The sequence below is a fragment of the Mytilus trossulus genome, chromosome 1 (assembly GCF_036588685.1).
Source record: "Mytilus trossulus isolate FHL-02 chromosome 1, PNRI_Mtr1.1.1.hap1, whole genome shotgun sequence".
Lineage (NCBI taxonomy): Eukaryota > Metazoa > Mollusca > Bivalvia > Mytilida > Mytilidae > Mytilus > Mytilus trossulus.
In genome coordinates this window covers 106,828,581-106,841,679 of record NC_086373.1, presented here as the reverse complement: position 1 = coordinate 106,841,679, position 13,099 = coordinate 106,828,581, and the positions used below count along the sequence as shown (strand labels likewise).

Genomic DNA, 13,099 nt, shown 5'->3' with positions numbered 1-13,099 from the left:
TTCTTAAACTATGCTTGGTTTGTACCAAACTTGGACAGAAGCTTGGTTATGATCTTAAGATAGTATCCAGAGGTAAATTTAGTAAAAAAATAAATCTTTTTTTTCTGTATTTTACTTTTAAATGGACTTAGTTTTTCTGCGGGGTAACATTACATTCACTCTGTGGTTAAAGTTTTTAGAATTTTAATAACTTTCTTAAACTATGCTTGGTTTGTACCAAACTTGGACAGAGGCTTGGTTATGATCTTAAGATAGTATCAAGAGTTAAATTTTGTTAAAAAATAAATCCATTTTTTCCGTATTTTACTTTTAAATGGACTTAGTTTTTCTGCGGGGTAACATTACATTCACTCTGTGGTTAAAGTTTTTAGAATTTTAATAACTTTCTTAAACTATGCTTGGTTTGTACCAAACTTGGACAGAGGCTTGTTTATGATCATTAGATAGTATCAAGAGGTAAATTTTGTTAAAAAATAAATCCATTTTTTCCGTATTTTACTTTTAAATGGACTTAGTTTTTTTGCGAGGTAACATTACATACAGTCTGCAGTGAAAGTTTTTGAAACATTTATCATATTCATTAAACTATCATAGATTTTTACCAAACTTGGACAGAAGCTTCTTACAATCATAAGATAGTATCAAGAAGAATATTTTTATTGATTTTTTCCTCATTTTTGTTGAGCCTGCGATTTACAGCAAAAGTAGGCGAGACACTGGGTTCCGCGGAACCCTTACAAATTTTTCACAATAATAATTTTAGAATTTAAAGTATCCATTGAAACTACAAGAATATAAGGATGGTAATGGCATTTCATTTTTTGTTCAACTTCAGCTGGGCTATATGACATATTTGTTGACTCTGGAGATAACTCTTGAAAAACAGTTTACATGCATATTCTCATTTGCAAACAGTTTTATCCTGGTGTTCCAAAATTAAAACTTAAACATATATTCAATATATTTAAAAAAAACTTCTTTCATGACAAATGGTTAATTTCTTCATTTTTATAATAAATAATGTAAGAAAAACACTTGATTACTGCCTGTATATTTAAAAAATGTCAAGGCAGGTCAATTTATATTTTTTATATATATTTATTTGGAATTAAAGTTTTAAAAAGTTTTCTTGACGCTAAATTATTCTTCTTGTTGCTTTTGACACTTCTTGTCGCTAATAAGTGAGACCCATTATGCAAAACTTTCAGAATTTTGGGTCATCAATGACTCTTCTCTTCAACCAATTTTTAATTTATTTGAGGTTTAAAGTTAAACTGCTTTTATTCACGGGGGGTCTCTTCCTATATAAAGGTATATACATATGTGCCGCTGGAATGGGTCCCTTTTTTGAACGTCAAATATATCAATGGGGTGCAATTTTACCGAGGAAATATATCAATAGGTAGTAATTGACCGATTGTGATATATCAATGGGTCATAAATATATGAATGGGTTATGATTTCGCTGTGAAATATATGTATAGGTAGGGATTTCACAATTATTCAATATATGAATGGGGGGTGTTTTTAAAATCCCAGCTGCACACCTTTACCCAAAATCCCATGTTGAGACCCCCCCCCCCCCCCCCCCCCCCCCCATGCTTTTATTGGGGCATCACTGGTGAGTCTTTTGTAGTCAAAGTCCTGTCTGGTGTACAAAATTAGTCAAAATAAGTTTTTTACAGCCAGTCTGGCCAAATAAAATAGTACATCTGTCACCACACAACCCATATGCACACACATCCTCCCTATTAGAAGTCCAGTATGGATTTTGGTAAGTAATGAAGTTGATGTTAATGTTTGTGCAGTTAGTAAGTAAATCATTATAGGTCAAAGACAAAGTATGACCTTTAACACGAATCCCTGTCTCAAACTGAACAGCAGAAGAAGAAGATGTTGATTTCCTTTAAATGGGCTAACAAGGAGCATATTACAATATAAGACAAAAATAAGACAATAACAAAAAGAAAACAACAATAGTCTAGCTAGTATACATACAGTTCGAATATCATGAACTACACAATACATAAAGCTATAAAGGGCCCTAAAATGACTAGTGTAAAACCATGCAAAAAGGAAACTGTTTAGAAACAGGTTTTAAATACATGCTGAACTTGCGACTATATTCAACATGTTGATAAATGTGGGCAGTATTCGGAGGGAAAACAGAAATACCTAACCTAATATATAAAGGGTTCCATAAAAGATTGTATATTATCACTTCATAAATTCTTTGTTTCTTTACAGGGTGTTATAGATTAGCATCATTTTATGACACAATCAAAATTGACAAAAAGAAAGCAATGAAGCTATATCAAACAAATTGTGATGATAATGAACATGGGGATAGCTGTAACAAGTTAGCCAAACATATGATGCTGAAGGGAAAGCTTGGGGGAGGTAAGACATATTAAATAGTGAAGAGAAAACTCAGGGGAGTTACACATATATACATAATACATATAAAGTGAAGGGAAAGCTTGGGGGAGGTAAGACAAATATATAATAGTGAAGAGAAAACTCAGGGGAGTTACACATGTATACATATTATATAAGGTAAGACAAATATATTTTAGTGAAAGGAAAACTTTGGGGAGGAAACAAATATATTATAGTGAAGGGTAAGCTTTCAGGAGGTAAAACAAACCTATAATAGTCTGAAGGGAAAACATGGGAAGGTAAGACAAATATATAATGTTGAAGGGAAATTTTGGGGGAGACATAGCAAACATGTAATGTTGAAGGGAAATTTTGGGGGAGACATAGCAAACATATAATGTTGAAGGAAATTTTGGGGGAGACATAGCAAACATATAATGTTGAAGGGAAATCTTGAGGGAGGTTAAGCCAAACAAATAAGGCTGTAGGGCAATCTTTTGGAGGTAACCCCAAAAAAATAATGATGAAGGGAAAGATGGAGGGAGTTTAAACAGACATATAATGTTAAAAGAAAATCTTGAGGAACACATGACAGACACATTATGTTGAAAGGAAATTTTAGATTAATAAGAGGACGTAACCCAAACATCTATTATGCTGACGGGAAAGTTTTCAAGAGGTTAGACAAACATCGAATGTTGAAAGGAAATCTTAAGGGAGGTAAGCCAAACATAATGATGAAGGGACATCTTAGGGGAGGTAAGCTTAACTTAATGATGAAGGGACATCTTAGGGGAGGTAAGCCAAACTTAATGATGGAGGGACATCTTAGGGGAGGTAAGCTTAACTTAATGACGAAGGGACATCTTAAGGGATATAACCTAAACTTAATGATGAAGGGACATCTTAGGGGAGGTAAGCTTAACTTAATGATGGAGGGACATCCATGGGAAGGTAAGCTAAACTTAATGATGAAGGGACATGTGACATCATAGAGGAGGTAAGCCAAACTTAATGATGAAGGGACATCTTAGGGGAGGTAAGCCAAACTTAATGATGAAGGGACATCTTAGGGGAGGTAAGCCAAACTTAATGATGAAGGGACATCTTAGGGGGAGGTAAGCCAAACTTAATGATGAAGGGACATCTTAGGGGAGGTAAGCTTAACTTAATGATGAAGGGACATCTTAGGAGAGGTAAGCCAAACTTAATGATGAAGGGACATCTTAGGGGAGGTAAGCCAAACTTAATGATGAAGGGACATCTTAGGGGAGGTAGGCCAAACTTAATGATGAAGGGACATCTTAGGGGAGGTAAGCCAAACTTAATAGTGAAGGGACATCTAAGGGGAGGTAAGCCAAACTTAATAGTGAAGGGACATCTAAGGGGAGGTAAGCCAGACTTAATGATGAAGGGACATGGGACATCTTAGGGCAGGTAAGCTTAACTTAATGATGAAGGGACATCTTAGGGGAGGTAAGCCAAACTTAATAGTGAAGGGACATCTAAGGTGAGGTAAGCCAAACATAATGATGAAGGGACATCTTAGGGGAGGTAAGTTAAACATAATGATGAAGGGACATCCTAGGGGAGGTAATTTAAACTTAATGATGAAGGGACATCTTAGGGGAGGTAAGCCAAACATAATGATGAAGGACATCTTAGGGGAGGTAAGTTAAACATAATGATGAAGGGACATCCTAGGGGAGGTAAGCTAAACTTAATGATGAAGGGGACATGGGAAATCTTAGGGCAGGTAAGCTTAAATTAATGATGAAGGGACATCTTAGGGGAGGTAAGCCAAACTTAATAGTGAAGGGTAATCTAAGGGGAGGTAAGCCAAACATAATGATGAAGGGACATCTTAGGGGAGGTAAGTGAAACATAATGATGAAGGGACATCCTGGGGGAGGTAAGTTAAACTTAATAGCGAAGGGACATCTTAGGGGAGGTAAGCCAAACTTAATAGTGAAGGGACATCTAAGGGGAAGTAAGCCAAACATAATGATAAAGTGACATCTTAGGAGAGGTAAGCTAAACTTAATGAAGGGACATCCTAGGGAAGGTAAGTCAAACATTATGATGAAGGGACCTCCATGGGAAGGTGAGCTAAACTTAATGATGAAGGGGACATTGGAAATCTTAGGGCAGGTATGCTTAACTTAATGATGAAGGGACATGGGACATCTTAGGTGAGGTAAGCCAAATATAATGATGAAGGGACATCCTATGGGAGGTAAGCCAAACTTAATGATGAAGGGACATTGGAAATCTTAGGGCAGATAAGCTTATCTTAATGATGAAGGGACATGGGACATCGTAGGGGAGGTAAGCTTAACTTAATAGTGAAGGGACATCTAAGGGGAGGTAAGCTACACTTACTGATGAAGGGACATCTTAGGGGAGGTAAGTTAAACTTAATGATGAAGGAACATCTTAGGGGAGGTAAGTTTAACTTAATGATGAAGGGACATGGGACATCCTAGAGGAGGTAAGCTAAACTTAATGATGAAGGGACATGGGACATCTTAGGGGAGGTTAGCCAAACATAATGATGAAGGGACATTCATGGGAAGGTAAGTTAAACTTAATGATGAAGGGACATCTAAGGGGAGGTAAATTAAACAGAATGATGAAGGGACATCTTAGGGGAGGTAAGTTAAACTTTATGATGAACTGACATGGGACATCTTAGGGCAGGTAAGCTTAACTTAATGATGAAGGGACATCTTAGGGGAGATAAGCCAAACTAAATAGTGAAGGGACATCTAAGGGGAGGTAAGCCAAACATAATGATAAAGTGACATTTTTGGAGAGGTAAGCTAAAATTAATGAAGGGACATCCTAGGGGAGGTAAGCCAAACATTATGATAAAGGGACCTCTATGGGAAGGTAAGCTAAACTTAATGATGAAAGGACATGGACATCTTAGGGGAGGTAAGCTAAACTTAATAGTGAAGGGACATCTAAGGTCAGGTAAGCTGCACTTAATGATGAAGTGACATCTTAGGGGAGGTAAGTTAAACTTAATGATGAAGGGACATCTTAGGGGAGGTAAGTTAAACTTAATGATGAAGGGACATGGGACATCCTAGAGGAGGTAAGCTACACCTAATGATGAAGGGACATGGGACATCTTAGGGGAGGTAGGCCAAACATAATGATGAAGGGACAGTCAAGGGGAGGTAAGTTAAACTTAATGATGAAGGGACATCTTAGGGGAGGTAAGCTAAACTTAATAGTGAAGGGACATCTTAGGTGAGGTAAGCTAAACTTAATAGTGAAGGGACATCTTAGGGGAGGAAAGCTTAACTTAATAGTGAAGGGACATCTAAGTGGAGGTAAGTTAAACTTAATGATGAAGGGACATCTTAGGGGAGATAAGCTCAACTAAATGATGAAGGGACATCTTAGGGGAGGTAAGTTAAACTTAATGATGAAGGGACATCTAAGGGGAGGTAAGTTAAAATTAATAGTGAAGGAACATCTTAGGGGAGGTAAGCTAAACTTAATGATGAAGGGACATGGGACATCTTAGGGGAGGTAAGCTAAACTTAATGATGAAGGGACATCTTAGAGGAGGTAAGTTAAACTTAATGATGAAGGGACATCTTAGGGGAGGTAAGTTAAAATTAATAGTGAAGGGACATCTTAGGGGAGGTAAGCTAAACTTAATGATGAAGGGACAAGGGACATCTTAGGGCAGGAAAGCTTAACTTAATGATGAAGGGACAAGGGACATCTTAGGGAAGGTAAGCTAAACTTAATGATGAAGGGAAAAGGGACATCTTAGGGCAGGTAAGCTTAACTTAATGATGAAGGGACATCTTAGGGGAGGTAAGTTAAACTTAATGATGAAGGGACATCTTAGGGGAGGTAAGCTAAACTTAATAGTGAAGGGACATCTTAGGGGAGGTAAGTTAAACTTAATAGTGAAGGGACATCTTAGGGGAGGTAAGTTAAACTTAATAGTGAAGGGACATCTTAGGGGAGGTAAGTTAAACTTAATGATGAAGGGACATCTTAGGGGAGGTAAGCCAAACATAATGATGAAGGGACATCCATGTGGAGGTAAGTTAAACTTAATGAAGGGACATCCATGGGGAGGTAAATTAAACTTAATGATGAAGGGACATCCTAGGGGAGGTTAGTTAAACTTAATGATGAAGGGACATCCTAGGGGAGGTTAGTTAAACTTAATGATGAAGGGACATCTTAGGGGAGGTAAGCCAAACATAATGATGAAGGGACATCCATGTGGAGGTAAATTAAACTTAATGATGAAGGGACATCCTAGGGGAGGTTAGTTAAACTAAATGATGAAGGGACATCTTAGGGGAGGTAAGCTACACTTAATGATGAAGGGACATCTTAGGGCAGGTAAGTTAAACTTAATGATGAAGGGACATCCATGGGGAGGTAAGCTAAACTCAATAATGAAGGGACAAATTAGGGGAGGTAAGCTACACTTAATGATGAAGGGACATCTTAGGGGAGGTAATTTTGGTAGAAGTAACACAATTATGACAAACGTATAAAGCTTCAATATGGAAAATTGGTGCTACAATTTATTTTAATAGATGCTCATACTATGGACAGAATGAAATATATTGACAATAGAAAATGTTTCTAAATAAAATGTTATGTTTTCAGTTATTTTCTTGCCTGTAATTGACTAGGAGTTATTTTTATTTGTACAGGCAAATTAGTCAATAAATGATTGTTTTTTTCAAGGAAAAATATGATGTTCCCATGGAATGAAAACCATAGAAAACAATAGTAAACCATAAATGTATCTTTAATACATACAAATTGAAATATATGTCTGTCCTTTGTTATAGTCTTTGTTAAAGTCTTCAATCGGTATAATGCTACATATAATCATCAGCAATAGAAATGTGTATAAACAGTATTTCAAGCTCTAAAGTTTCCCAGAGTCTTTGATGGTCTCTCTTAAATTATTCACACCTCTCCTTATATCTGCTCAGGGTGATTTAGCATTCAAAATGAACAATAATTATACAGGTATTCTTTATTTACTGATATATGTAAACTATTTTCAACTGGGACATTTATATTTTTTACTTATATGCAAGCACCAAGGTCTTATTTTCTTTTGTTGAATTTATCTTTATTACATTGCTCTACTGGAGTGTGTGATAGTTTATTATCAATACTGAGTCTACAAAAGTTTTGTTTCATGAAAATCTCATTTGTCTGTTATCTTCAAAATACTGCTCATTTTCAAGCCTCCAATGAACAATTTTTGAGATAAAAGTTTTAACTACCAATCTGATATGCTATCTCACCTCACCATCTTGTGTTGTTCACCATCTTTTTTTGCCATGTTGTATATCATGGTATATCATCATATTTTGTTGCCATTTTATGCTTTGAGGTATCTTACCATCTTTGTTGCCATGTTATATTTTGCAGTTTGTCATCATCTTTTGTTGCCATGTTATATTTCAAGGTTTGTCTCCATCTTTTGTTGCCATGTTATATTTCATTGTATATCACCATCCTTCGTTGCCATGTGTTAATTTTATGTTTATGTTTATGTATCTCACCACCCAGTTGACTTTTAAAATGTTTATATCATTTAAAATGTTTAAATTATCTCCCTTTGGTGCAAAAATGTCATTTTTTTGCATTAAAATTATAATATCTTTTTTAACTCATCGATGACCTATATTTTTTATTATTATTTTCAAATGAGCTGTATTTAGAATAAACTATTATTAAATTTAAGCGATTTCTGTAATTAAGTTCTTAATTTCGTTATTACCTATATTTCACCTATTAGTTCTACAGAAAAAAAGTACCTTCACTAAAATGCATGCTTCTTTCAAAGGTAGGTTGTGAGCTTAAATAAACAGTGACCCCCATTTTATTGCTTTATTTTTCTATTAAGAATATGATGAAGTTCATTTAAAGAAAATAATAGCGAAATCTTATTTAAATTTTTGTTATTGATTTATACCCACGAGCCCCCTTAAGTGGCTCTCAAATTGAAGTTTTTAAGAGTGAAAGTTTAGGAACGTCAGACCCCAAATGTAGTACATTTGATATTGAATCTTTCAATGGTGAAGTTGAAATCATCCCTTCGTAAATTTTACGGACGCCATCACAAGTTGGTTGACCGTTATGGAATAACCGTTTCACGAATTTGACCTACCGAATTAGACTATTTACCGGATTTGTAATCACATAAGCAACACGACGGGTGCCGCATGTGGAGCAGGATCTGCTTACCCTTCTGGAGCACCTGAGATCACCCCTAGTTTTTGGTGGGGTTCGTGTTGTTTATTCTTTAGTTTTCTATGTTGTGTCACATGTACTATTGTTTTTATACGACCGCAAATTTTGAAAAAATTTTCGTCGTATATTGCTATCACGTTGGCGTCGTCGTCGTCGTCGTCGTCGTCGTCGTCGTCGTCGTCGTCAGTCGTCGTCGTCGTCGTCGTCGTCGTCGTCCGAATACTTTTAGTTTTCGCACTCTAACTTTAGTAAAAGTGAATAGAAATCTATGAAATTTTAACACAAGGTTTATGACCATAAAAGGAAGGCTGGTATTGATTTTGGGAGTTTTGGTCCCAACATTTTAGGAATTAGGGGCCAAAAAGGGCCCAAATAAGCATTTTCTTGGTTTTCGCACTATAACTTTAGTTTAAGTTAATAGAAATCTATGAAATTTTGACACAAGGTTTATGACCACAAAAGAAAGGTTGGGATTGATTTTGGGAGTTTTGGTTTCAACAGTTTAGGAATTAGGGGCCAAAAAAGGGCCCAAATAAGCATTATTCTTGGTTTTCGCACAATAACTTTAGTTAAAGTAAATAGAAATCAATGAAATTTAAACACAATGTTCATGACCACAAAAGGAAGGTTGGTATTGATTTTGGGAGTTTCGGTCCCAACAGTTTAGGAATTAGGGGCCAAAAAGGGACCCAAATAAGCATTTTTCTTGGTTTTCCCACCATAGCGTTAGTATAAGTAAATAGAAATCTATGAAATTTAAACACAAGGTTTATGACTATAAAAGAAAGGTTGGTATTGATTTTGGGAGTTTTGGTCCCAACAGTTAAGGAAAAAGGGGCCCAAAGGGTCCAAAATTAAACTTTGTTTGATTTCATCAAAATTGAATAATTGGGGTTCTTTAATATGCCGAATCTAACTGTGTATGTAGATTCTTAATTTTTGGTCCCGTTTTCAAATTGGTCTACATTAAGGTCCAAAGGGTCCAAAATTAAATTTAGTTTGATTTTAACAAAAATTGAAACCTTGGGGTTCTTTGATATGCCGAATCTAAAAATGTACTTAGATTTTTGATTATTGGCCCAGTTTTCAAGTTGGCCCAAATCGAGGTCCAAAATTAAACATTGTTTGATTTCATCAAAAATTGAATAATTGGGGTTCTTTGATATGCCAATTTTAACTGTGTATGTAGATTCTTAATTTTTGGTCCAGTTTTAAAATTGGTCTAAATTAAAGTGCAAAGGGTCCAAAATTAAACTAAGTTTGATTTTAACAAAAATTAAATTCTTGGGCCTCTTTGATATGCTGAATCTAGACATGTAATTAGATTTTTGATTATGCGCCCAGTTTTCAAGTTGGTCCAAATCAGGATCTAAAATTATTATATTAAGTATTGTGCAATAGCAAGTCTTTTCAATTGCACAGTATTGTGCAATGGCAAGAAATATCTAATTTCACAATATTGTGAAATAGCAAATTTTTTTTTAATTAAGAGTTATCTTTCTTTGTCCAGTATAGTAAGCAAGAAATATCTGCAAGAATTTTTTTTAATTGGAGTTATCTTTCTTTGTCCAGAATCAACTTAAATCTTTGTTATATACAATATACAATGTATATTCACTTTTTACTACCAAGTGATAAATTTAAATAATCTTTTAAAACCATTCAGTGATAACAAGCAGTTTTTTTACATCTTAATATTTTATGATGTATTTAAATGAGTAGTAATTGTTGCAAACTCCATTAGAATATTTTAATTGAAATTAGTTTTGGAATAAGGGAAAGGGGGATGTGATTAAAAAATTGGGTTCAATTTTTTCTCATTTGAAATTTCATAAATAAAAAGAAAATTTCTTCAAACATTTTTTTGAGAGGATTAATATTCAACAGCATAGTGAATTGCTCTAAGAGAAAACAAAAATTTTAAGTTCATTTGAATACATTCATTCTGTGTCAGAAACCTATGCTGTGTCAACTATTTAATCACAATCCAAATTTAGAACGGAATCCAGCTTGAATGTTGTGTCCATACTTGCCCCAACCGTTCAGGGTTCAATCTCTGCGGTCGTATAAAGCTACGCCCTGCGGAGCATCTGGTTCTGTTTGTCTTTTTCATTTTTAGCCATGGCGTTGTCAGTTGTTTTAGATTTATGAGTTTGACTATCCCTTTGGTATCTTTCGTCCCTCTTTCAATCATATGCCTTAACAGAGAAGAAATATGAAAGTATCATATATTTTTGAATGGAAGATATAAAAATCCAATATACATAATTGATCACTGTTTGGAAAAGTCAACATTTAAAAGAAACTTTTACATTATGTACTTCTAGGAAACTTTCGATAATTTGATTATTTGTTTGTTGTTTTTATTTTTTCATTTAACACAATATACTTTCCTGTATCCAAATAACTGTTTTGTATCCTACTTTGTAATGGTGTTCACTGAAAACTTACTATTGAGGTGTATTTTCCCAAAACTGCCAAGTATCATCGGAATGCCATGCGATAAATTTACAGAAAGGCATATGATAAAAAGTCGAAGCATGTCATAAACTTTAATATCGGCCCACTAAGCACCAATTTTAAAAATAGGTAACTTATGTAAATTTAATGCTTTTTTCTTGCCAAGTTATGTTTCATGACAAATCACCATCTTTTGTTCCATGTTATGTTTCATGACATCTCACCATCTTTTGTTCCATGTTATGTTTCTTGACATTTCATCATCTTTTGTTCTATGTTATGTTTCTTGACATTTCACCATCTTTTGTTCCATGTTTTGTTTCTTGACATTTCACCATCTTTTGTTCCATGCTATGTTTCATGACATCTCACCATCTCTTGTTCCATGTTATGTTTCTTGACATTTCACCATCTTTTGTTCCATGTTATGTTTCTTGACATTTCACCATCGTTTGTTCCATGTTATGTTTCTTGACATTTCACCATCTTTTGTTCCATGTTATGTTTCATGACATCTCACCATCTTTTGTTCCATGTTATGTTTCTTGACATTTCACCATCTTTTGTTCCATGTTATGTTTCATGACATCTCATCGTCTTTTGTTCCATGATATGTTTCATGACATCTCACCATCTTTTGTTCCATGTTATGTTTCTTGGCATTTCACCATCTTTTGTTCCATGTTATGTTTCTTGACATTTCACCATCTTTTGTTCCATGTTATGTTTCTTGACATTTCACCATCTTTTGTTCCATGTTATGTTTCATGACCTCTAACAATCTTTTGTTCCATGTTTCATGGTGTCTCATCCTTCATTGTTGTCATTTTATGTTTCATGTAATCTCTCAATCATGTGTAACCATGTCTTTGATACATTTTAATATTGAAAGTGTGTGAAGCATAGATGTGCAATACTTTTGAATTGTAGAATCAAACCAACAAGAAAAATATAGATTACTTATTATCCTTCACATTTTTCTTTTTCTTTATTTTAGGCATTAAGGATGGAAAGACAGAGGACATATTTAAATACCATGATAAAGCTTGTCAGTATGGAAACAATGAATCATGCTATTCCTCAGCATTGATGCAAATGGACCCTGAATATGTTGGTGAAAATACAAATCTTAAAAAATGTTTAGAATATTTCAATAAAGCTTGTGACCGAAATGATGGTAGGAGTTGTAGTAAACTAGGAGAGATCTATAGAAAAGGTTCTCATGTCCAAAAAGACATGACAAAAGCATTGGAATATCATAAAAAAGGCTGTGATTTGGAAATGCCACAATCATGTGTGAATCTTAGTTACATGTACAGAAAGGGTGATGGTATTCCAAAAAATGATGACTTAGCTGAAAAATATAGAGACATTGTGAAAAAACTGGCTGAAAAAGATAAGGCATCAACAATGAAAATGAGTCAATAGTTTTATTCTGTTTAATAAAGTGATATTTTGATGTTTATTATTATTGGGTATCAACATGTTATTAATAATTTCTTCATTATACTTTTAAGCTTATTTTTCTTGGATAAATGTTGAAGAGTATAAGCTCTCTTGTGAGAGTTTGCTGCCATCAATTTGTAACTGCCAAGCTAAATAGACATCTTATCTTACACCACTGGCCCAATTGAAACACGAGTTGACAAATATTATCCATCTGGTGTGCATCATAAAACTTACACATTTTATAATTCCACTCAATGGTCTATCAACATGGCTGCCATTACTAATAATAACTTTCAATGGTCACAGTACAATGCTTTTGATAATATCATATAAATCTTATAAGAATGAAATATGTGTTTGATGGTTCCTGCTGTACAGCCAGTTTTGCAGTTGTTGTTAAAAATATAGATAAGTTCCATACTTGTCCTAGAATACTTAAAAAAATCATCGGTTTCACATAAGAAATGCTTCAAGTTGATAAAAAAAATCAGATTGAACTTGTAAATACAAATAAGAACATGTGGCATGATTGCAAATGAGATACATGTAG

General features: G+C 34.4%; 1 protein-coding gene across 2 annotated transcripts in view; it reads left to right on the top strand.

The window, feature by feature from the left end:
* Positions 1 to 12,563, top strand: part of LOC134696193 (cytochrome c oxidase assembly factor 7B-like) — a 30,730-nt gene extending 18,167 nt beyond the window's left edge. For both annotated transcript variants that reach the window (XM_063557871.1, XM_063557865.1), the window contains exons 2-3: positions 2,248 to 2,400; positions 12,098 to 12,563. In XM_063557871.1, coding sequence (XP_063413941.1) covers positions 2,248 to 2,400; positions 12,098 to 12,528 — 584 coding nt within the window. In that variant the 3' untranslated portion in view covers positions 12,529 to 12,563. The remainder of the gene's footprint in view (positions 1 to 2,247; positions 2,401 to 12,097) is intronic.
* The last annotated feature ends 536 nt before the right edge of the window (positions 12,564 to 13,099 follow it).